A 26,197-nucleotide genomic window follows, 5' to 3' on the forward strand; every position below is an offset into this window, starting at 1 on the left:
AACATACATGGTTAGGTGGGACTGACAGGTCAAGAAAGATTTCCATAGCCTACTATGAATTCGAAGTGTGTTTATTGTGTGTTGAAGTAAGCTGTGTCGCACTGTATATTTGGGAGGTTTAAAATAGGTATTAATATTATATTTGCAGACAAATACTATTATAATGGTATGAGGTTTAAATGTACGGTTGCAGGTTTTATACCCGACACTCGTAGAGAAATAGGTGTACTATAGCGAATAGTGTGTAACAGGTAGAAGAAAACGATATTCTTGAGCTGGATCACAAGCGTACCGTCCGTAGGAACGTAATATGTTGGCCCGCCCCATCTAACGCCCACAATCCACAATGGCCATCGCTAACATTTTTTTGATTGTTTTGCCAATTTTTAGCGATATGCCAACAAATTTTTAATTTTCTCGTTCGCATTCGACCAAATTATGTATTTATTATATATTTATATATTGTTCGAACATTTATTATTATACTGCCTATACGCAGAAACATATGGATCCAAATGTTCCACCATTTAGAAGACAAAAACCGCAGGCAAGGTATTTTTAAATTCTTATTTTATTGACTTGGCCCGCGAGCTAAGAAGAGTTTCTCTGCATTTAGTCCTAAGTTTCACTTTGTGGTTCACAGGAACAAGATATTATACATGTTGTTGTTGTTGTTCAGCACCCGCAATATGGCCTACAGGGTTCACAGCACGGTCCACAAGGCCCGCATGGTCCACAGCCCCCGCAGCAAGGACCGCAAGGGCCGCAAGGGCCGCAAGGCCCACAAGGCCCACAGCAAGATCCACAGGGACCACAGCAGGAACCGCAAGGACCACAGGGTCCACAAGGTCCGCAAGGGCCGCCGCACGGGCTACAGGGTCCACAGAATCCAAGGGGTCCGCAACACATGATGGTTCCGTAAAGTTCTAAGAAGAATCTTGTAAAAACTTTGCATATTCACACTCTGAGAAATACTCACTTTGAACCTAACAAAGAAATAACCTAGGAAGAAAAAAAATTTCGATGATTACAGGCCGAGAATCAAAACAAGAATGATGGAAACCTGGCTCACAAGTTGGGATGGGATCAATTTGACAACTGTCGAAAATATCCACAGCTAACTAGATTATGGGTTTTGGCTGCCAGAGGTTGAATATAATTTGTGGGATCACATTAGCCTTGAAATGCTCATGACTGCTGTCAAATGAAGCTTCGACTGATATAGCCTCAAAATCGTCAGTTCTCCGTTCCACCTTCAATAGTTAACACCTAAATTTTCGGTTCCTTTGGATTCCGGTTGGGAAATATATCTTAAAAAAACAAAATCATGTACATGTACGTCAACCCGAATTACGTTTTGGTTGGGGTATGTATTTATCGGTCTTGTAAGTCCCAAGTGAATACTTTTAATATCATTTTTCAGGGCCCCTGCTGTGGTCCCTGTGGTGGATGCGGCCCCTGTTGTGGTGGGTGTGGCCCCTGCTGTGGTCCTTGCGGAGGATGTGGACCTTGCTGCGGCGGCACCAGCAGTTTTTGCGGTTGCGGTCCTTGCTGCTAAGCCAGTTGACCCGGAAACCTGTCGGAATACTTGAGGGAACTATGTAAATCTCAAAAAATAAACTGTGTGGGAGATATGTTTGTTTTTTATTGAAATTATTTAATAGAAATATGAGGCCATAATGTAATTTATTGTAAGTCTGTCCTAGTCAACGTAACTTGGTGTGCGGCATCGAGTAAATCAGTTTGTTCCAAAAGTTCGGATGCCATGTAGGTCCTTAGCTCTTTACATTTGGATAGAGCACCACGATCAGACGCTTGCACCGATCGCGTGAGGTGGCGTGGAGGGCCAGTCGAAACTCGAGGCGACCCCAGGTGGAATTCATAAAGTTCTCCGTCATGAGGACAATAATGCGCCGCGAGTCCTTTATAGATTGGCCAGTGCAATCGGGAATTGATTCGCCCGCCAGCCAGTCTCGCAGGTAGAAGCAGAGTCGAAACCTGGGTTCACCACGTTCCAGCCTATCTACGAACTCCTCCAGCAGAGCCTCGTCCTTATGGGTAAACGCCAGAAAGGCATCGAACCTCTTGTCCTTATCAAGTTCTCGTCTGGCTGCCAGACTGAGACACACACCGTGCTCATAGAACCAGACCAGGACCGGTTGTCTGAACCATATCAAAAAGTTTAAGGTAATGATCGTGGCCACTAGGGAGATCGCGAGTGCCAAATAATATTCGAGTTCAGATGGGCACACAATATGCTCATTAATCGAGACAAGCTTCTCACCATTACTACACTTTATCTCAGTGATGTCTAATATACTTGAAGATACACTTTTCATGAAATTTACCTTTTCTATATCGTTGCAAGTACAAGACCAGCGATTGTCAAGCAAAAGCAGCTTTAACGATCTCTTCTCGAAGTAAAATCGACTCTTTTGTGACAGGGCCGTAAGGTTGTTATTCCTTAGGTCCACATAGGTAACCCTGCTTGAAAGTTCAGGCATCTGTAGAAGTCCTTCTCCTCTGCAATCGACTATAAATGATGGTCATGTCAAGTTATCCAAGCAGCAGACACACGCATCTGGACAATCCGTTCGAGATATATGGCAACGTTTCAACGTGACGTCATACTCAAGGGGTTCGTGTCCTCTCAAAATAGAAAGGACTGATCTCGATTTACAGTCGCAATTCCAGGGATTCCCAGATAGCTTAGTTTTAATTGAATTTTTCTTAAGGTAACTTAAGACTTTATCATCCAGGGTAACGAGATTATTGAAACGTAGATCAAGAAACCTTAGTTCCTTTGGGAGCATTGCGATGGTTATGTTTGAAATATTATTTTTAGATAAATGAAGTTCTATAGGACTTGATATATTTTGTTTTCCCATAAGAAGACTTTTTCTAGCAACGATATCGGAAAAGTTATATACAAATTTATTACTGCAATCTATTTTAAAAATAAGTGAATCGCGGCTGTAACAACACTCGCATTTATGAGGGCAGGGGGCTGCCATTTCACGAATATAAAATAGATCATACTCCTGATTGACGAGTATTAGTTTTTGATGTAGCCATTCCATATTCTTATAGATGCTCATAATCGTAGTAAGGTTGTTCAGTTTGCGATGCATACTTTGTAACAACTGTTCCTCATTGATCAAATAGTATTCTTGTTTTCTTACACCAAATGAAGTGTTTTCCCAAGAACTTCAAAAACCCCTTAGGTAATTCGGTTAAGGAGTGCAAGAACATAGGTCTCACTTCAACACTTTTCATCCGCATTATCAATTTGAGATGTCTAAAGAAATTTAATAACGGCTTATCATCACAATGAATAGTCCATTGATTGCCTGATTGCTTAAAGATGGTGACATTTCTTAAGTATTTGATTAAAGCGTTGTCCATATTAATTATTTCGTTGAAGCTTACATCAAGATAGTCCAGTTTTGCTGACAGGTGAGTCATACTTAAGTTGGTTAACATATTCCGCGAAACATCAAGCCTTGTCACTGATTTATATCCAGGTAAAGTCATAGTTGGAAACTGAGAGAGACAATTATTGGACAAATTCAACTTTACACCTCCATAAATGGAAATTGGTAGGGGCGGAATTTGCAAAAGACCCATATTGCTGCAGTCTATGTTTAATTCCAAGTCATCAAATATATACAAACATTGGCAAAGTTTTGGGCATTCGAACCCATTGATACCACGAATAAAATTACAATTGTTTTGTGTGCATACTAAAGCTGTAAAGTTCTCGTTGGGAATATATTTCCTAACCTTCATTAATTTGAGACTGGGAAAGTTTGTAAAGTATTTCAAATCCACCTCGTTGTCGATATCCAGCTCCAAATGCTCAAGGCTTTTTTGAAGAATACTAAATACAGAATTAAAAAGGTAAACAATAAGTTTCTAACATAAAATTAATTATTTATACAGAATTTCAATCGACTTAATGAGCTTTTAAAGACATCAAATTATAGGTAGCTATAATTTTTTATCAATTTTACAAACCTTACAAATGTCAAATTCCGAACGGTGCACTTGGTAAGAACCAACTTTCTTAGATTAATACACTGATCAAATGGTTTCGTGGATACGTTTTCAATTTGTAAATAAATGTAATAAATAAATGTAAGTGATCTTAAATGCGATTTCCCATTAAAAATTAAGTTGTCTAGCCGAAGTTGCTGGTTTTCAACTGCCTTATATGCGTTGTTAATAATTTCATTTATATTATCCGTTATCATATTTATACATTCGATTATTTCATTGAGGTAAAGGTTACTTTGAATAATTATTTTAAGAGATTTAGGTTCATTGATATAATGGACATTTCTTTCAATTGTTTTAAATGAGTTTAGTTGATTTTCGAAACGTGTTACTGTCTCCACGCCAAGTTGTCGAAGATAATCAACTGCACGAATTTGGTAACTTGTATCAGACACAATTAGCTCATTCAATTTTAAATGATTTTCCTTGCTGATCGGACTTAGATTGAAAATGTTTGGATCGACAATTTTCCATTTAACCTCTAAATGTCCGTCTCTCATAATCAAATGGTATTCATAGGTGGCAATATAATCATATGTTTCTCTGTCGCATGTCTTTGGATCGACTGTATCATTGCAGATGCTACCACCACAATATGTTTCACAATAGTCGTCTGGAAGTGTTAGCAAAAGCTTTGTTTGCTTTGATTCACATATAAAAATACTTGAATTTATTATAATTAAAATAAATAATTTGGTGTATGATTCCATTTGGCGGCCGATGCGAACGCAAAGAAAGTTGGATTTATATAAACACGAACTTGCATTGAATTATTGCATTTAAATGAAATTTTTATGGGTCCCAACACTGCGATTAACATTTTGAATATGTAAAATAAAATAAAAGTAAGTTCAATACACTTAAGTTACGAGTCACAAAATAACAATCGAAATAGTTCTTTAAATTCTAAAATATTTTAAAAGCTTGCATTCCATATATTGTGTACCAGACGACGAATGCTTTAAAGTCCTGTATATTTATTTTTTAAAACTTTAACATTTACTTATACCCTACAATCGGTTTGAAATAAAACCATTATACGTAACCTTGAATCCAATCACTTAGGGGTTTTTGACTTACACCAACAAATAAAATGTGTTGAGAGCTATGTGTGATTTTTTGCGGGTACTACAATTTAAATAATGCATCAAATGAATTAAGTTGCCTGTCAAATGAAGACGACGGTATTTTCCGGAGTCTTTCAGCGGTGGATGTGAAGGCATTGGAGGTAAATGGAGCGAATCCTTCAGCATTTCCAATAAAAATCGAGTCATGTTAACAAAGGAGTGAAATGAAGCGCAGTCAAAAAGCCAACCAACTAAGATGGCTACCGATTGTGAGTATTATGTGACAAAAAGTGAATACAATCCGATAAGGTAATAGTTCAAAGAAAAATGCTTGTAGAAAATTGAACTCTAAACTCTCCAGAGATGGACCATACATATATGGAACTCTTGTGTGTGTCAGTGATATATCGTTCGATCCGACAATATAGGAAACACGCAGGCACACAGGATGGCAATAAAAACGGTAATGATGTGGCACGAGGACGAGAAAAAGTAGTCACACTAGTACGGTGGATATGAGTCTGGGAATTAGTGCTTGTTTATCTAATTTTTTAAGATTAATTCCAAAAACAATATTTTATTCCTTCAAAAACGCGGTCTCGAAATTCTCTACTCCCTGTATGATTCGTTCTCCATCTGGCTTTAGTGAATATCCCCACTACTTGCCGCGAATATTATTAAGCACACCGCATTTAAATGCGGCAGCTTAATTTTCACCTGCAAGGATGTGACTTGAACACAAATCACGTTGCAAAGAGAACATATTTCGTGGGCTGGGGGCTTAAGTTCCGCGTTCTAAATAAATCATAATACAGGTATGTCATCTAATTAAATATATCCGTGTGTAATACTGTAGTTTAATTTCAGCAAATGTGGAAAACTAAAATACGAAACATGGCATACCATGTGGTTGCCAACAGTGGGTGCTAAAAGTATTTATTGCTGTCAATCCTAAATGAAGTAAAAACTCAACCTTTTGAAAGAGCGCGGTTCGTCAAGGATACCTTTTTTAACCCCGAATGTAGTCGTACTTACCAGGAGCACTGTGTACACCAACAAGTAAGCACAAACGGCAGACGTGCTCCGTTAAGGGTGAATACACACAGAGACTCGGCTTCCGGCGGAATATTTCAGTTGAAAATTTTTAATGAGCTCGAAATTGTCGCAGTAGATTTTGCAACATACCATGAAAAATCGGAGAAAAAAGAGTGAGGAAAATAACGTACAATCAAATAAGTGGGATGATGTATTTGAACCCGTCGCTCTTGATACGACGACACATTATGAACAATGGCTCTATAGCCTTTACAATTAATTACATAAAAAGATCAGAATTGCATTTATAAATTTAATAAGTTATGCTACTTTGAACCCTTGATATTTTTCGTTAATGCCTTAAAATCGCTCTATGAATAAGTCCCAGACATTTTGTATAGGTCGGTTACATTAACAGAATATGTGTTCTGTATATGTTGGTTTTAAATATGGTTAAGAGTGTACTTTTTATAAAAATGAAAATCAGAGGCATGTCATCCCCTGAAAACGATGGGAGTGTGCCGTGGTAAAAGCAACCCAAATTTTGGTTGACATTTCCTTTTAATTTCACGTATTTACATTTAACTTCTGCTTGAGTTACAGATTGATATATTCGCTTTGGTTGACAAAGCAGAAACTAGAGAATGGCCAATAAGGACCCTATTTTATTAAGTTGACTTTAAATTGTTGACCACTCAAATATGAACTTTTACTTACTAAAAGCATGTCTTCACTTTAGAACTGTATTCTTCGGTGTGGCATTTGTATATACATATTAGGCGCCAAGAAAGCCCACACGTAATAGGATGGCTATAACGAACATTTTCCGTTTCCTATTTCTTACGCTTGAAGAAGGCCAATCAGACCCTTCCTGCACAACGCAAAATGGATCGCTTTTCGACTAAGAGCCAAGCTCAACCAACCGTTAGATAATTAAAAAAGAAACGGAAATTAATTTGTCAAAACGACGTAGATGTTATGCTCTGGCCGAGAAAATTGCTAATTAAAATTATTGACAGATTCAAAGCTAAACGTAGGGAACATGACACTGAGATGGCTGTGTACAATTTTAATCAAGAATTCTTGAGTCCTTTTCAAGTCTCATTCTGCGTTTGAAAGCAGTTGCAGCGAAAGGTGTAGATACAATATTTGCCTTCTTCTCGGGCACGCGTTGCGTATACGCAACGTATGCGAGAATGAAAAATGAAAATAATTGTTGAAAACCTGCTAGCCATTCGGCTCACTCCTCTCAGGAGTGTTCGTCCTATCCTAGCTCCCATGGGCTGTAGGAGTTTCGGCTCTACGACAGCAATTGCATTGTCCAAACTGAAAACTCGACTCAAAGACCAGATCTCCGTGCGTGCGAGTGTTATTTCGCTGAGTTAAAATCCACAATGGTTTGGTTATGAGCTGAGTTTCCTGTGCCCTTGGCTGCTCCATCAACATGCAATTGGATTTCCCCCCTTCTATATTTCTATTCCTGCAATATCGCGTTGTTTTGGCGCTTTGATGCCGCGCATTGTTCAATGAGCCCGCGGGCAAGGGACGGCTATCTATTGTCAACGCTGCGTATGCGGTATGCGTTTTTATTGACTACCATCCCATTGATTTTTTCGAACGGTGCTATTGTGTTGGGCCAGTTTAATTGAGTGAAGGACATCAAATGGGTTTTATTAATGCGAAATTAAAAAGTCAATTGTGAAACACAACGGGTGGTAAAGTAATAATTCTTTGATGCCTAAGATACATTTATGAAGAGCTGAAGTCATAATTGAGTGCCAGGCTATCAAACTATACCTATTCATTAGAGCATAAGTAGTATTGTCTACGCATCTTATATAATCTTTGTTGCTAATGGCTCGACCATTAAAATAAGTCGAGTAGATCAAATATAACTGCGTTGGGTAGGAATAGTTTTCTTCTACCTGTTACCTACTTCTCAACAAGTGTAGTATACCTTTTTACTCTTTGCGAAATAAAGGGTATATGAAGGTTCCACTTAATTAATTGCTATATTTTTTTCAGAGAACAGAGTCCAAGAAAAATGTTTTAGATTAGATTGTTTTTCTAGATCGTATTGATCGCGTAAGAATTTCTTTCAGTTTCAGTAAATTTTTGACGGGTTTCCTACCAGGACTGGGCTGCTGGAACTACATCATTTGCCAATTACGCACTCTGCTCTGCGTCTTTCAAAATCAATAGAGTCGGTAGAAAAAAGCTGCAAAAAAAACGGCAGCTCGACGTCAGCTTAACACCTTGAGGTTAAACCCAAAAGTACAAAACCATCAGAGGCAGCAGGAAAAACGCATGGCAGCATGTGCAATTTAACCTTAGACACGCACGCCGGACGGATGGCTTTGAACAAAAGATACAAAAGGGATCGGGAACGAGAATGGGAATGGGACTGGGAATAAAGGGACGATTCAGGTGGGGAAACAAAAACCGGTTGGGCCAAAGGTAAGCAAGGAAAGAATGAAACAATTTAGCCAGCACTTAACCGTTTAAACCCCAACTGAACCGAGTGCACACGTTTGACCCAAGAGCGACACAACGAGGACATGTGGGAATTGCACACGGTTGCAGCTCAAGATTCCATTGGGGGTGTTGTAAGAACAAACAGAAAACGAGAAGAGGAACATTGTGCGAACCCCCCGAAAAAATTAAAACCACGCAGGACTTAAATTTATAACCAACGATGCTGTGGCAGAAAAAGGCGTTAGAAGGAATTCGGTTTTCGGGGGCGGCAGGACCAGGGTGGCATTGTGGGCGTGTCCAACAAGCACGAAAATGAAAGCCGCAGTGAAATGCATTTTGGAAGTTGCCTTGTCGCTAACCATAAAAAAAAAAAACTAGAAAGAAAGCGCACTCACATGCACAATAAAATTATATTTAGTATTATTAGCTGCGCTTTCAAAAGAAATCTATATAATGAAGACCATTTTGTTATGCCGAATTTTAGTTTCCAATAGCTAATTAGGTAAAAAACTCCTTATTGTAATATATGTTATTGAATTTTATACAATGACACAAACGTTTCTTGTTCCTTAAATATGTATATACAATATAATATGCAGCAAAAACAAAACAGCTTATATTTAAGATTAAATGTTATATAGATATATAGTGATGGTACCGCCATTATATTTCTTTCTGTGTGCTGCGGGAAAAAAAGTTTGCCTGGTTTTGTGTGACGGCGACGATTTGAAGCCGTGACCCCGCGCAGTATGCAATGCAATTTTTTGTTACGGGCTTGAGCCCCTTCGTCCTTCGTCCTTGTTTTCGTCCAACCCTCTGCTGTGTCGGTTTGATATACAAACTGTAAAATGGCAGTTCACCTTAACTGGAAACTCAACTGAACTAAACTCAAACCAGCTGAACTGTTTTTGCCGCTTTCGACGACAGCATCACATACAAAAACTTGTCACATGTGCAACGCAACATATCCGCTTCGCCCGCCCGAACTTTCGCCCCACATCCTCAGTGTCCCTCTTTTTGTATGCTTTTAGTCGAATTTCAAATGTTGCTTACTCTGCTGGACATCTAAAGTTGGACGTGCAGGCGTCCCCTACCCATTTTCCCGTCGGAAAAGTAACTTAAAAGGGCAACTGCTGCTCCTGCCCGACTATTATTAAACTGATAAATTTGCAAGTTCCGCAACGTGTCATATCAGTTGTATTCAACACCCCAACAGAATGGAGTGCCATCAGTTTACATCGCGGATCTTATCCATGAAGCATCATCTGCTCACGCTAAGTATCCGCAGCAGTTGCCGCTCTCGGTTATTACATACGAGTATTGCGAAGCCAGCGTATTGCCGACTTATCCACTGACATGTTCCATTGCCGTAAACAACTATCTTGTACTCTATCCCAAAATTAATGCATCCAAAAACACATTGAACGTTTTAAATAATTATATATATTTACATTATAGGTACAGAATGAGTACCTCTAGAAAGCTTTAACAGCATAAGGTAGTACCACAAGCTTTAATAAGCTGATAGTTTAATAAAATATGTAATTAAATAGTTTTTAAATATGTTTACCAAAATTCGTTTAAAAGGAAACTACTTAATAGGCACAGTGAGCTAGGAAAGTTTATGCCTTTGTGCTATCGACACTAACATAATATTTTTAGTTTTCTTGTTCTTTTTTTGAGTTAAGCTGACAAAAAGCACGTGATTTGCTTATTTGAGGAGCTCAAACTGAAGCGAGCGTGAGCCAAGGCAAGAGAGAGAGGGAAAGGACACACAGGTGTGCGACAACCTGATTTGTTTCGCTGGTTAGTGAGCTTTTGTTCTGCAGATTACATAACTCGCTGGGATTTTATGGCAGCTGTTGAAAATTATAGCTCTGGCATGTCGGAATATAGAAGCGTGCCAGTTGAATTTTCATTGCATTAATTTAGCCTGAAATTTAATCCGAGCGAAAAAAGAAGTTATAATAATATTGAGAGCGTTTAATGTCGTTAGGAAATGGTAATGTAGTTAGGAAATGTTTTATGACGTATAAATTACGTTATCTCTTTGCATATTTAGGGAGTACTGCTATATATATTCTCCTTTTTAGGCTTAGATTTTAATATTAGAGGTCATCATAAACACAAGTTCAATTATAGCAAAACGCATTAATAACTAAGCGACCTATTAAGATACTTGATCTTAATTCAAAAAGTTTACGCAACAGCGATTCAGCAAAGCGTAGTTGTCCATTCGAAAGCGAGAAGGATTCGTAATCGACGCAAGCTCAATTCCTTGACAACTGTCAGTTGAGCCAAAACTAAAAGCCAGATAAAATTACAGAGCCCGGGTCCAAATACAAAGTACAAACTACAAATGCGAAACTGCAAACTAGAATTCGATATCAAAAGCTTTAATTTCCCCCATCCACACCCGTCTAGCATGGCCTCTTGGCTACTTATTGGCACAGAGAAATTCTTAACTCTGCGACGTTGCCCGAACTGTTTGTGTCAGTTGTTGTGGCATGTTCACGTTGGTCAAAACGAACGGGGCCAATAGACAACCAGACAGGGACAACAATGTCTGTGGACCATTCGCAACTCACATACACCCCCACACTGATGGGAGTTTACGTGTTAGCCGGGGTTTTTGTGCACTGGCTGGCTTTCCTTATCGGAAACAAGCTTATTCCGTTCAATGAACTGAAAAATATTGTTTACCTCTGTGTTTCCTGCAAGTTGCTCAAATTGCGTATGCGATTTGGACCTTTTTTCATCATTCGCTCCTCGCTGCTGCATTTTGATTTATTTTTATCACAAGACTATAATTGTCATTAAAGAAAACACACAGTTACCGTGCACACTGGTAAAAATTCATTGAAGTGCAGTCCGTGGAACTATGGTCAAGGATATATTTTCCAAGTATTTAATGCGACAGGGAGACCGATTCCGTGAGTCTTAAGTCCTCGGACACTTGAACATTTGTATGCCATTTGGCGCGCACACGGAAAGGGTTAAACCGAAACTAGGAAAAAGTTTGTCCCCTTTTAAACATGACATTTGACATATTTCAGCAAAAAAGTTGTGCTGCCGCCGCATTTCCAACCCTTGTCAATTAGGCTGACGCGGCGTATGCGTAATGCGTGTGTGTTTGTCTCTTTGTGCTTTGGTCACTGCAAAATACACAAAAAATGGGACGGCAGCAAAAAGTTTGGCGTTTGAGCTTAAACTTTGTCCCACAAACGAAAAATGCGTGTTGCGGAAATTCGGGAGTCCTTTGTCAAAATCTGAGACAATTTGCCAAATGCACGAATCCCCAAAACAATATATCTGCATGCCTAATGGAATTTAAGGGAAATTAATGGGATGAGTAATAAAAAGAAGTTGGCACCTTTGTGTTTCGGTATTATTAAAAAGTTTTTTGTAATATTTTCTAATTAAACTGGATGTAATTATTTTAATAATTATCTTCATAATTTTAAAGGCTTCTATCTATACAAACAATAAAATCTTGGAATAGAACTTAAATTCATCGAATTTAACATATTTCTTTATTGTAAACGTAAGTGGCATGAGTAAAGACCATCAACACTTGTCATGAAATGGCACCATTTCCGCAACCTAAGTACCCTGTGTGTTCATACACATGTCGGGTGCTTTGTTTTTGCTGAACATCTTTATCCGAAACGATAATTTTATTGGACATTAAAAACATTTACGTGCCACGACATCAACGCCAGTCACATGATATTAAAAAGCCATGCCAAGAAATATGACATGAGGCATAAAACAAAGGCATGAAACGAACGACAAATTCTGGGGTGCGTGTGTCGGTAATGACTTGAGAAAAAAGGCGACGAGGAACTTGGTCAACAGAGAACCAGTATCGCATATCAGGCCCATCCGTCATAAACTACCCAAGGAAACGGAAGACCCACTCGCCCCTTGACTTTGCTTTGTGCCAAACATGACGTAAAACGTAAATGATATAAAAAGCTATAATGTTCTGTTACTTCCACGATAAACAATAATAAATATTTTTGGCTAAACTCAGACAGTGCCGAAAACGACTCTAAGTAATAACTCAGCCAAAGCGTGCCTCATGCAAGGACCCCTGGCAGGACATATAAGGACTTCTAGACTTGGCCAATTGCTGCACGGGGTCCTAAAGATGCGAAAGCCGATGTTGACTTCGTGAGCCCACACATCTTAAGCAGGCTACGTGACATTGCGTCTACTTTTCCTTTGAAAAGGCAGAGGCTGACCCGACCATCTTGCAAGACTTTTGCCACAAACGAAAAAACGATAAATTCGTATTTATTTGCGAAAAAAAATTATTCACCTAAAAAAGGTGATAAGCTAGCATTTTCGGTATGTTAGGCCCGTTTCTAGAAAAGATTATTAAATATAAATCTGATTTAAGTGTAATTGTCGCTTAGTTTAATATTGGCCAAACTTAGTGTAGCTAATTATTTCGAGCTATCTCTATATAGGATCGTATGTTGCTATATGTTGCATAAAGTTGAAAACTTTATTACGGAATGTAATAAAACCTAACGATTATTGGTTTTTCAGAACGATATTTTTATTGCTGTTAATTTTTCCCCAATGCCAGCCATTTATTTATGGTCGATTCGTTTTCTTATTCACTCGGTGAAGAATTTGAATTTTCGTGGCCACCCCTTTCTTTTTTTTTTTTTAAACAAGTCGAGTTTCCATACAAGGACGCCTTAGCATTGTGGGAAAACTTTGAGAGTGGCAAGTCATCCGTGACTAGATGCAGACGGCACGTAACGAAACAAAATAAAGTATACGCACTGTGGCCTGGGACAGCAATGAAAAAGATGATGAAGATGATAATGACGATGATGATGGGAATGGTGACGACAGTCGATGGCTGTTCAGGCGTGCAATTTATTTCAGCTGGGCAAACAACCGAAACAGCAAAAACTGTCAATAGATTTTCATACATATCCATGCCAGTTGCTTTGTTAAATTTTTAAGTTTGGGGAAATATAAATAAATAAACCAATTAAAGACAGCTACGGCGACATTCATGAATGAAATTCCATTTTTCTATTAATTTCACACGAGGATTCCGGTCAGTTTATGGGCTTTATATAGCCATTATCGCCATTGCCATATTTTCCAGGAAAAAACGCAGAGATACAGTTGGAGATGATGTTGCATGGTAATGGAAATGAACAAACAGATTTATGTTGCTGCCATGTGTTTGGCTGGCTGCGGTTGTTTATTTATGCGATAGTCGCGGCATTATTGAAATATAATAGATTCCTGCCGCAGGTGCGACAATGGGCCCCTCACTATTGTTGATCCCCCTGCCGACCGCACTTACAAGTTGTTGGGCCCACAAAACAGGCGTCCAATAACTTAACACGCTCATTCCCACCGCAAAACACGGCATCTGCCGAGGGCCAGCAAAGGGGCAGTTCCGTTCCAATCCGGCATCATTTCGCCTGTGTGGTTATTGACAAATGTATTTCCAATTGGTTGCCAGTGCCCTTTCTGTCTGATCCACCTGATACGCGGCCCTTATTACAACCTTATTCCATGCGATGGCTCGATCCAGTATTTTATTGAGCCGCAATAATATCCGCTCGGTTTTTGGGTTTTTTTTTTTTTTCGTTTTTCGGCTGAACTCTAACACTTCATTGAGGTCGAGCGCCATGTGCGTATTGTTTAACCTACATTTTACCTTGCAGGTGTAAATAAACGTGTAATGCAGACCGTGCAAATGATTCAGGTAGTGGCTTTGTCGGTTTGAGATTTTTCGATTGCAACGACTGAATATTCCGAAAAACTTTGCAATTTCAGAGGAAAATTGCTTTTATTCCATTTTGTCGCTAACAAGTTTGTTCAATTTTTGATTTCGCCGGCAATAAAAACAATCAAATATTCACAATAAATGCTGAGTTATAGTTCGAAAGTTTAATATATCAATTGCAGGGCTGGCGCGCGGAGCATGCAAATGTCTGTGCAATAGCGGCTGCCAACGGCGCGTATACGTAACGACAATGTTTGCATGGACGGCAAACTACGAGAGCTAGTTACGAAATTGCTCTCTTTTATTTTTCACATTTTTATTGCACATGTTTTGTCTCCCTTTGTTTGCTCGCCGTGTGTCCTATTGGCGCTGAAAAAATTACAAATAAATAAAACCAGGCCCAATATTGAAAGCAGCGCGATGAGAGACAAATAGAAAAATGTGCCGCAACTAAAATGCAAATAAAATTGTATTAAATTTTAATGAAATATGTGAAGATTTATTTACCTTTTGTTTGTGCAATGTAACTGATAGTAAATGCATATTTAAATTAGTTGATAACGAACATAAATCAGTTACGCTGGATGTAGACTTAAAAGCTCTGCACTCGGAATTTTCGTTCGGCAATCGGTAGTCCTCTCACCTGAAATAGTCAACGCTTTGCGGCAATTTTGCCACCTGCCGAGATGGAATATTTTCCAAATTGGACGATAGATGGGCAGAAAAAAAGCCTAAGCAATTAAATCGTATCGCATATTTATGGGGGTGTCAATCACAAAGTAGGAGCCTTAATTAAACGTCACACGCAGATGCAGCCGATGCATGTGCAGATCTTATATCAGTGCTGAAAAGCATACCTATTGACCAAAAATTTGCATAACAATTCAATTTGAAATTCACTTTCTTGCCCTCCAGAGGCACTATTAGTGAGTGAATGCGTAAGCAACAATTTGGATTTAAATAACTGGCCAAGGAGCTGGTCATGATTTAAAGTCCTTTTGCAGCCAGTGCAAGTGGCCATAAATCAACCGAGAGCTTCTTTTTCTGGGGGCGGTTCTCATCCGAGCTGCTTAAAAGAGGCGAAGTGAGACTCCAAGGACCCATGACTGCCGGATAGTTCCTTCTGGCCGACAATAACTTAATTGCAAAGTCATGTTTGCATTGTGGCCAGGATGGGGATGTGGCACCAGGGGAAGCTGGCTCCTACCTGATTCAGTTGTTGTTCTCCTCATTGCGGTTAACACAAGACCAAAACAGACTCACGATGTACAAGCCCGTAAACAAAACATGCCCGTATATGGGTCAGTGGATTACTCCCCCACTTCAGGTGATACTCCAGATTTATGATTAGGGTTCGAGCTCATGTGTCAGCTGAGAAAATGCATATTATTAAATCCGATCAATGTGATGGTGTCTCCCATCGAAGTATTACTGCCTACCTAATGCCTCAAATTAAAGTCCGCAGCTGTAAAGATGTAAATGTGCTATTGTCATATAATCTTAACAAATCTTCTAGGACACTCTTCGAACAACAAAGGCACATTTAAGCTATGCATGTGCAATAATGGTGTGTCTTTTCAATATGATGCAATATAACTCAATATAGCCCCAATTTGCCTGATTTTAATACAGTGTGGCAAAGCATAATTACTCGATATAGTATGTTAGTTTGCAACTCTTTTAATCAACTGGTGTAACTAACCTATTCATATCCAGTAAAGCATTTCAACAGAAATGAATTTAATCATTTTTTTGCTGGGCTATGAAAGCCTCAAAACCAGAATGGGTACAAACTGCTATTAGCAGCACGTTTAAACCAAATGCATGCGAGATCTAAAAAAGAGTGCGAATAAATATAAAATAAAATAAACATTTGGCCAACATTTCCACGGCGTTGTTGCTGCACATGCTGGCCGTCAGGCCATAAACTTTAAAATTGAGCCAGCACAAAAACGAAGTAGCAGCGTACCAGGCAAGTTTTAGTTTTATTGTCATTTCAATGTATTTCCGCACTTTTAACCGCAGTCGGGTTCGGATTTGGGTTTGGATTTGGATTTGGAGTCGCTCTCACATTGCTCTGACCCGGGCATAAAAAAGGGGAAAAGGAAAAAGAATTATTTCAAGCAGTTTCGAAGCCATAAAAAACTGCATTTGGCAGCCGTTGCCAAAACCTATATATATAGATGTATATATATATATAGATGTATATATATATATATATATATATATATGTATGTGTGTAGAGTCAGCTCAGCCCGATTCTCGATTTCTGCTCTCCACATTTTCATCTATGCTGCAATTTCTAATTCTTTTTCCTGGCGGACGGACATTCCTAACATTTGCTGCACAGATTTGCGTGCCAGCGACATATTTAAAATGTTGAAAATTATTTATAATTAAAAGTTGGAGGCCAAAAACTTTTTGCTGTCCCCACCATCCCGGGGCGAGTCTGGCCCGCTGTTTGCAGAACATAGCCATAGTCATAACCTTTTGACCGGCTCTGCTGCAATTTCCTCGCGGCGGCGAGCAGAATTTTTTAATAAAAATACCTAAGGAGTGTCCAAGCGACCCTCGGCGACCCGGCTAAGTCAGTCGGACAGGAATGATTGTTATTTACGCAATGGCAATAATAATTCACATTTTTACACCGCACACGACTTTGTGGAAAATGGAATATCTCTTGCATTCTAAAATTCCAAATCTGAATCTGAGGCGTTTTTCACTCTGGCCGAAAATCTGCTTTAACTTATTGGGTAAATTCTGGCACTTTGAGATGTCTTCCGGGCAAGTTCATGCATTTAATTTCCATGCAATTGACTGCCCCAACCGAGTGAAAAGTGGCTTATGCTGAGCATTTCTACGCAGCACTCCACACCCCTTTGGCTGTCCAATAAAAGTCAATAAGCATCTCGGAGATATGTGCATTTTTCAATTACGTATTTGTATGCAATGCCAGGCATCCACAACAGCAGCAACAAAGAGCACAAATTCAAATGACATGGGGACCCAGGACTACGTACAAGGACGAAAAGTCCGCCGGGTGGAGAACAGGGGGACACAAAGTAGGAGCTATCGCTACACGAAAACCATGTCTTTCATTATGTACGACAAACTGGCTGACACGGGCGGCTAATAACGACCACGATGCACACAACAGTCGGTTGGGGACAAGACCAACTAACCAACTGACAGACAGAGCGACCGACTGACTGACTGTCTGCCTGTGTCCCGACTATCAGACTATCACACAACAATAAAGAACTCCAACTAACTGACTGACCCGATCCTAATGGCCAGGCCAATGCAAATTGGTAGTCCACGAAACTAAAAAGCAGAATCAATGGAAGCAAAAATAGATAAACCTAATCGTTGTGGGTCAATATGCTTGGCGTTGCACAAAAAAAGGAACACGATGTTTCTAGAACAGTGATTCTTATAAAATAAGCTTGGTTTTAAATCTAAAAGTACCACGATGCAATAAGTTTTGGATGATTCTATATATTTTTGGTTTAAGTTGGCCCTCAAGAACCTGAAATATAATTTTTTATTAGCAATTATTATGTACATTATTATTTCAAAGAAATTAATTTTAGTACTACCTTTAAATAAATATTTCCAATAAATTAGATATCATTAAGCAGTATATAGGTATTTCAACCGCGCCAAAAAAGACACGAATTAAAATTTAACTAGATTTTTATGTATATATATATTTATTTTCTGTGTAGTGCTGATGCTGCTGTTGCTTACAGCGAAATCGAATTTGTATTAGTCGAAAACAAAATTAAGAAACAAAATGCGCTCGTTGGCCCTGTCACAAAATGCCGAGCAGCTTCCCCAGCTTCCACCTACACTTCCGCTTCCTGCAGGACTTCCATTACCATTACCACTTGCACTGGCTGCTCCTTCAGCTCGCCTCCGTACACATGACTGGCCAGCAAAACTTTAAATAAGAACCCAGCTTCCGTAAGCCGGTCTCGTACTTCACTTCGCCCGCTGCAAAGGCCAAGTCAATGGACTCGGCCAAATCCAGCGCCCACTCCTCAATTATTTCGGGTCTATTTTTGAGCGCGTTTAGTGAAGCGTGCACCTTTGGTTTGGGCCAAAGTATTTATTAAGTGCGGAATTTGGGTCGCATTACGGAGGACGCCGAGATGCCGATCAGAAAGTCAATTGCAGAAGTCCGGATCCGGCTGACAGGCGGCGCTGTCAATGCAATAAACTTGTCCTGTGGATATCCGTGTCGTTGAATTTATAAACCGTATGCAGGAAGCTGCATATTTTATTTATTAATATGAATTACTAGCAAAAATAAGGCATAAATCATGCGGCACACACGGAAGAGGAAAGCCTTTGTGCCATGAACATGTCAACGTGCTTTTTATTTGCCTTATTGCATTGTAATTAAAACAAGCGATAACTCTTTAATCAAATTTACATTTTAATTAAATCTATACGGTTACTCTTAAATATGATTTTTTAGTGTTGTCCCACTTCCGGCTTGCCCTCACACTCAGTAAGTATGATATACAAATCTTCTGTAATATAAATTGCAATTTAACCTTGCATCTAAGAGTTACCTGTGATAGCTTTTTATATTAACAGGGCTTACAACTTTTTAGCCAAAGAAATGACGGCAGTTTCCCGAACTGACGTTCCCACCCACGGAAATTTGGCAAAAGTTACACTGCTCCTGCCGCCGCCTAATCGTCCTCGTTAGTCCTTGGATGTAGCTGGGATTTGAGACCGGTTCATGGCTATTACTCGCTCATTGTGTTATTGTTGTTTTAAATGCGTTATTGTTGGCCGAGGGAGCAAACAGGCGCATTAATAACCAGCGCCATTGAAAGGCCATGTCATCAAATGAGTCAGGACAAAGCCTCATCCTCCGTGCTTCGGCATCCTCCTCTTTGCACTCCTCCTGGTGCGGATGATGATGATTGTTTATTTGCGCACAATGACGTTGAAACATCATTAAATGGCCAAAAGTCACGCATTTACAGTTACGACTGACAAAAGCCGACCTGCACGAGTCATTTGCTGCTCCCACTGTCGTTGCCAGTGTATCAGCCAAGTGGTGACATTCTGGCCAACTTATAACAAAATCTCGTAAAGTTTTTTACCCAAAGTTTCGCAATTATGCGCCTAAATGTATTTTAACAAATATAGTTTGTCAAGAAATAACTTGGCACCAATTTTATATTTAATTGTTTAAACACATTATTCACAAATATGTTACAAAATAAATATAACGTAGTGAGTATATACTTTTATTTTAAAATTGTATTTTGGCACATTGAAAATTTAAGTCATCTCTGTTACACTGCATTTCGTCTGAACAGCGATTTTATTGACTACCACCCAGGCAATCGCAGATACCATTCCCGCTCCCTGAGCCCACGATGTTCTGGCAAATGTAACTGCCGAGTGTTGAAAGCTTAGCTGTCATTACGTGTCAGTAAACCAAGATCAGGCCTCAGCTCATTATCGTCATCAGCCTCTGCGGATGACAACTGGCCCAGTTGATTGCCCCGGGTCCAATGGCCAAAGCTCAGTAGTCGGTGACCAATGACTATAGAGCAATGAGCAGTCATGGGTTCACACACAGAGCACATAGATATCGTCCTATATTTAACATGAATATTTTACAGAAAATCCTTATCAGGTCATTGATTTATTTCTTTATTATTCTGTTAAATATCCTTTTAAGATTGTAGTGAACTTCATTTCATATGTGGCTCTAAACACTCTCACGTTCAGTTTCTTACTGTGCAGCTTTCCAGTTCCCTAGTTAACAGGAGTCCTGTTCTGCCAACAAAGCTGGGACTGAGACCTGCTGGTCTGCTCCACCCAAAAGCTAACAATCAACACATCCGCTTCCGTGGAGCATTCAAATTCACAGGCGAACAAAGCGAAGCAACTCTAGAGGAAGGCCAGTTGGATGGAGTACAACTGGGCCAAGTTGTTGACCAATTGGCTCCACTTAGATTGAAAATTTCGCTTGCACGTGGGCAGATTAAGCAGTTTTGGTGGAAGACTTGCAGATTAAATTTGCAGGTAAGTACCAGGTTTAAAACGAAATAAATAATAAACTTTTAATGCCCTACGTACTACTTGTGGTAAAGTTACGTAACTTATAGTTTATACTAACTGCAATCAGTAAACTCGACATATAAGTAAACAAACATACTTGCAGCATTATGGTGCATAATTTAACGGTAATAACGGTAAGAACGGTAATTAATTGAATTGGGCGTGTCCTTCAACTACCAAATTTATTTATTTATTTATTATGATAGATAGAATAGTTTACAAAACTAGACTAACTTAGATAGTATAGCATTAGCTACGGGGCTTACAGCTATATTTATTTACAATGTTATTATATCTTAATTTAGTTAATATCTAATTTGGTAACTAATTGCTGGCTTGTTATGTACAAATGTCTGTTTTGTTTTTAGATTTTGTGGTATAATTTAGTTTTTTTGAGGAAAAGTATGAGTTTTTGTATGTTATCTGGATTGGGTTTGCTAAGAAGGTCTAGAGGGTTGGTGTTGTTAAATATATCTTGCTTGGTTTGTAGGAGGGAAGGGCATGAGTTTAATATGTGGTTTAAAGAAATATCACCTTGGCAAAACGGGCAAGTTGGTATTGAATTGGGATTTAGGTAGTGTTGGTGGGTTATGTTTGTGTGTCCTAGTCGAAGTCGTATTATTTTTATTTGGTCGAGTCTGGTCCAATTTGGGTGGGATTGTTTAAGGTAATCGCATGTGTGTGAGGTATTCGTGTTAATAGATTGGTACCATGGACTGCAGTTTATTATGTGTTCTTTCTGTTTTGTCGCAAGGTCGGCTTTAAGGTGTTTTTTTATATCTGTGGTATTTATGTTTGGGGTGAGGATAAGTGGCATACTGCTTGCTGATTTTGCAGCTTGATCGGCTAGTTCATTTCCTTTTATTCCTGAATGGCCAGGAATCCACATTATTTTAATTTTAGGTGCGTGTTGCGTTATTAGCGATCGTATTCTGCTTGGGTAAAAGTTGTTATTATTTGTGTTTTGAATTGAATCTACTGCTGATAGGGAGTCGGAACAGATAATAAATTTGCCTCTTCGGTTTTTAGTAAGTTCTATTGCTTCTAGGATGGCGATTGTTTCGGAGGTCAGGACGGATGAATATGGGGGCAGTATGCCGTATTTCAAGACGTCTGTCTCCGTTGTAATGGCGAATGATATTGTGTAATTAATTTTTGAACCGTCAGTGAATATGAAATTATGTGTTTTGCGGTTATTCTTTGTGTGTTCGTATAATTTTCTGTATTGGTCTGGAGATGTTTGTTCTTTCTTATGGATTCTAAGTGACGTGTCTATTAGATTGGGGAGGGTCCATGATGGTCTGTTTTTGTGGAGTTTTATTGGTTTGTAGGGTAGATTAAGTTCTAGGCTAAGCTTAATTGTTCGGTCTATTGTTGATGTTTTTTTCTTATTAGTTTTTTTAGGCTTCAAGAACTTATGTATTGGTGTATTTTTGGAGAAGATTAGGTTTTGGGATAGTTTGGCTATTTGAAGGTCTCGTTTCATTTCTAAGGGGGGAGTATTCGATTCGTAAAGTAAGTTATTTATTGGGGTAGAGCGATAGGCGCCGAGAGCTAGACGGATAGCGGAGTTAAATGGTGTTTTTATTTTGTTTAAAATGCTTTTGGGAGCATGGCCGTACAGAAACAAACCATACTCTAGTTTGGCTATAATTGTTGCTTTTGCGACATTAAGTAGTGTATGCGTGTTGCAATTAAATTTAAGACTTGATAGGCATTTTATTATATTTAGCTTGTTGTGTAGTTTGGGTAGAAGTAGGTTTATGTGTGTGTTCCATTTGTATTTGTTGTTTAAGGTCATTCCTAAAATTTTTAAGGACGTAACGCTAGGAATTTGGATGCTGTTGCAGCTTATCTTGCATGTGCAGTGGTGTTTTCTGCATATGTGGAGGTGTTGACATTTGGATAGGGAAAGCGATGCCCCTGAGTAGGAGCACCAATTTTCTATATCGTCGAATAGATTGTCTAGGTTGAAATTTGTATTTGTGTTTTTGTTGAAATTTATTATAAGGAAGAAGTCGTCGGCATACGCGTTGAATTTAATTTCTTTATGTAGGGATATGATGTTGGATAATTTGTTGAATGCTATGAGAAAAAGTATTACGGATATGGGTGAACCTTGGGGGATTCCGTTGAATAGGGGTAATGGGTTTGATGTATGCGGACCGACGCGGACAATTATTTTTCTGTTGCTCATGAAGTTTTTAATGTATTTTATTATTTTGGGGCCCGTTTTCCATTCCTGCAATTGCTGGATTATGGAGTGCACACCTACTCGATCGAAGGCTCTTGAAAAATCAAGAGTGACGAGGGAGGTGTGCATTTTTGACTTCGTTATGAGATAGTCTACATAGAGTAGACAGTCCGAAGTCGATTTGCCTTTTTTGAATCCGAATTGTTTGTCGTTAATTATGTTGTTATATGTCACTAGCCACCAGAGTCTTTTCGCAATTATTTTATCAAGTATCTTTGCTATACAGCAGTTGAGGGAGATGGGTCGGTATGAGGAAGTTTTCGTTTTATCGGTGTTTGGCTTAAGGATTGGGATGATTAGGCTTGTTTTGTAGGCTTGAGGTATGTGGCTATTGAATATTTCATTAAATAGTTTCGTTATTCGGTTTTTTGTTGTATGGGAGCTATTTTTGATCATTTGATACGAGATTCTATTTAGTCCTGGAGCACATCCTTTTAATGTTTGTAGTGCTGAGTTAAGTTCTAGATACGTTATGTTCTCTTCTATGGTTTGGGCTATTGGAGAGGGGGTGTAGAGATGTAGGTTATTTCTATATTTATTGTTCCGGAACTCCTCTGAAAAGTTCCAGTCGCCGGAGAGGTCAGAAAAATGTTGTGCGAATATGTTAGCAATTTCGTTGCTAGCCAATGTAGTCTCATTATTTACTGGGTTTGTGATGGCATGAATTTGTTTTGTTGGGTTAAGTCCACAGAAGCGTCTTATATTGGCCCATATTTTGGATGAGGGAGTAGTGGGATGGATGGTTGAGGTGAAAGAGCTGGAAGCTTCTTTTTTCCTCTTTTTTAGTTCGTATCTAAATATTGCGTTTTTGCGTCTATAGTCTAGAATGTTGTCAACAGTAATTGTGCGGTTTAATTTTTTCCAGGCAAGTTGTTTTTCTTTACGTAATTGGTCGAGATGTTTATTCCACCATGGAACCCTGTATGGATGTGTGTTAGGTGAGGTTTGTGGGATGGAGAGGTTTGCGCTATAAAGGATGATTCTATTGATTAAAGCGGCTTCTTTGTTTACGTTGTGGGAGGTGGGGTATTTCTTGTTGGTTTGGTGGGTAAGTGCGTTGAACTGTTCCCAGTTGGCTTCTTTGAGTTTAAAAAAGGGTCTGTAGAATTTTTGTGGATTGGTTGTTGGGAATAGTGTGAGTGTGAGGTCTATGTGTGTGTATGTATTGTGTGTTGAAAAGTGTGTGGGAGATTTGTCGTTTAACAGGATAAGGTGCATGTTGTCAATGAATCTATGAGTTATTTTTCCTCGTTTATTTGTTGTTGGGGAACCCAGGATGGGTGCCATCCATTAAAATCTCCCGTAATTAGAGAGGGTGTTTGTTGTATGTTAAATGTGTTATGCAGTGTCTGGTTAGTTATATTTTTGGTCGGAGGAATGTATGTGGAAAATATGTTTAATTTAAGTTTAGATTCTATATTTATGGCTATTGCTTCTATATCGATTGTTATGTTGAGGACAGTGTGATGTATTGACTTATGCACTAGTAGTGCTACGCCCCCAAATCTGTTGGTGGCAATATTTGTTAATAGTTTGTAGTTTATTGGGGTTGGAATGTTATTAGTGTATTGTATATGGGTTTCTTGGAGGGAAATTATGTGAGGGGAGTATTTTTTGATTAGAATAAGGAGATGGCTGTAGTTGTTTAGATATCCTTTTAGATTCCATTGGATTATAGTTAGTGACATTTGTGAGAAAATTAAAGCTTATAACTTACTTAATGGTAGTGTTAACGGTTAGGGTTTTGTGTAGAGTTTAAGGTTCTATATGGATTCGCTGTCGCTGTTGTTAGTGTGCTTGTTTTTGTGGGCTTTGGCCTTTAGTTTTGATGCTTTAAGGTTTATGGATAGGTTATTGGACTTATCTTTCGGGAAGATTTTTATTTTTAGGTCTTCTGTGAGTTGTGATGAGTATGCTGTAGATGGTTTTCTGGTAGGTGTGTAGTCGGTATCCATGTCTTCTAGTTTGTCGTGGCTGTGGTGGTGGTGGTGTTGGTGTGGTTGGTTGGATAGTAAGGTTGTTTTGGCTGGTTCAGTTGTTGGTGTCTTAGGTGAAGTGTTTTATGCTGCTGATTTGGGTGTGTGGTGTGGATTTTGGTGTTGTGATTGGGTTGTGTTTGAGTTAATATTAGGTGACGGAGTGTTTGTTGTCCTCTGGGTTGTGCCGTTTGTAAGTGTTTTGGCATAGGTGTTTTTCGTTTGGAAGCCGTGTCGTTCGAAATATATGTGCTGGGCAGTTTTATGGTCAACTTTTTGTGTGGTTTTGATGGCTGTTAGTTCCTGGTTTTTTATGAACGTAGGGCATTTTCGGTCTATTGGGCTGTGTTGATGGTCGATTTCTGGGTTGTTTCGGCAATTTAAGCAGTTCTTTTCGTTTGTGCATTTTTCTCCGTCGTTTGTGTGTTTTGCTTCTGAGCAATTGATGCAAGTTTCTACACTTTTGCATATGGGTGTTGGATGACCGAAGCGGAGGCATTTTTTGCATCGGAGTGGGAGAGGGATATAGTCTCGTACTCGGACTGTTTCGTAACCGATTCGTACTATCTCGGGGAGCTTATGCGATTCAAAGGTTATAATTATTAGTCCGGTTTCAACTAATGTGATGTTGTTGGTGTCGGAGTTAGAGTTGGGGTTTTGTCGTTTCATTATTTTTTTAACTTCAGTTACTTTTTGTGGTTTTAGTTCTTGTAGAATTGTTTCTTCGTCGATGTGTCTAAGGTCGTTACAGTAAATAACTCCCTTAGAGAAGTTTAATGTTTTATGTTCACTTGCTGTTACATTCACATCTGCAATTTTTGTTAGTTTTAGGAGTTTTCTGGCTTGTAATTCGTTTTTGGTTTTTATTAGCAGGTTGCCGTCTCTTGTACGTTTGCATCCCTCAACTTCTCCTCCACAGGCAAAGTCCACCGATTTTTTAATGATGAATGGTGAGGTTCTTTCGAAAGAGTTGTTGTCATTTCTTTTAATAATTATAAATTTAGGTTCGCCTAACTGGGATTGGTATGTTTTTGATGTAATTTTGTAAATGTTTGGTGGGTCTGTCATGATTGTTGGTTTAGGGCTTGAGCCCGGATTAGCGGTATTGTTGTTTTTGTTGTTAAGTTTTTTATTTTCTCTTTGTGGTTGATATTTGTTTATCAAGATTTTGCTGATAAGAGTTTTGGGCTTACGCGAAGCGAGGCTTTAGACTGAGTGGCACGACTTATCTCTTCGGAGGTTGAAGTGGTACTCTCAACTACCAAATATTTTGGAGCGTAGCACCCAGTCCGGTGGCACTTTGCGCCTCCATCGACAGTTGGCTATGGAAATGACAACGCCGAAACAAACTTGCAACACGGGGAGCAGTCGGTATCACAATTGGCCAACAGGTAACAGAAAACAACAACTGCTGTCGGAGGAGGATGGTCGAGGATGGGGGCTGAGAGGAGGAGTTACCGCAGAAGCGGTTGGT

The 26,197-nt window shown here is 39.1% G+C and overlaps 2 protein-coding genes and 1 pseudogene across 2 annotated transcripts; 1 reads left to right on the forward strand and 2 right to left on the reverse strand.

The window, feature by feature from the left end:
• Nucleotides 1-553: 553 nt before the first annotated feature.
• LOC116801657 lies at nt 554-1,027 on the reverse strand (annotated as a pseudogene).
• A 183-nt stretch (nt 1,028-1,210) lies between these two features.
• Nucleotides 1,211-1,634, forward strand: LOC6614244 (male-specific sperm protein Mst84Da). Its single transcript, XM_032722644.1, has 2 exons — nt 1,211-1,366; nt 1,424-1,634. Exons 1-2 carry the CDS (start codon nt 1,328-1,330, stop codon nt 1,556-1,558), a joined length of 174 nt encoding a protein of 57 aa, XP_032578535.1. The 5' UTR covers nt 1,211-1,327; the 3' UTR covers nt 1,559-1,634.
• Nucleotides 1,635-1,775: 141 nt separating this feature from the next.
• LOC6614245 (toll-like receptor 2 type-1) lies at nt 1,776-4,151 on the reverse strand. The gene is given in 3 exon segments (XM_032722643.1): nt 1,776-3,183; nt 3,185-3,880; nt 4,018-4,151. Coding segments are annotated over 2 exon segments (2,013 nt in total). The 5' UTR covers nt 3,790-3,880; nt 4,018-4,151.
• Between the last annotated feature and the right edge of the window lie 22,046 nt (nt 4,152-26,197).

The sequence above is a fragment of the Drosophila sechellia genome, chromosome 3R (genome assembly GCF_004382195.2).
Source record: "Drosophila sechellia strain sech25 chromosome 3R, ASM438219v1, whole genome shotgun sequence".
In the NCBI taxonomy this organism is placed as follows: domain Eukaryota; kingdom Metazoa; phylum Arthropoda; class Insecta; order Diptera; family Drosophilidae; genus Drosophila; species Drosophila sechellia.

Excerpts from the sequence above, each read along its gene's own strand:
- LOC6614244 (XM_032722644.1), top strand. The coding sequence starts at position 1,328 with ATGTACATGTACGTCAACCCGAATTACGTTTTGGTTGGG. Across the intron at positions 1,367-1,423 it reads CGAATTACGTTTTGGTTGGG|GGCCCCTGCTGTGGTCCCTG; the intron begins GTATGTATTTAT and ends ATCATTTTTCAG.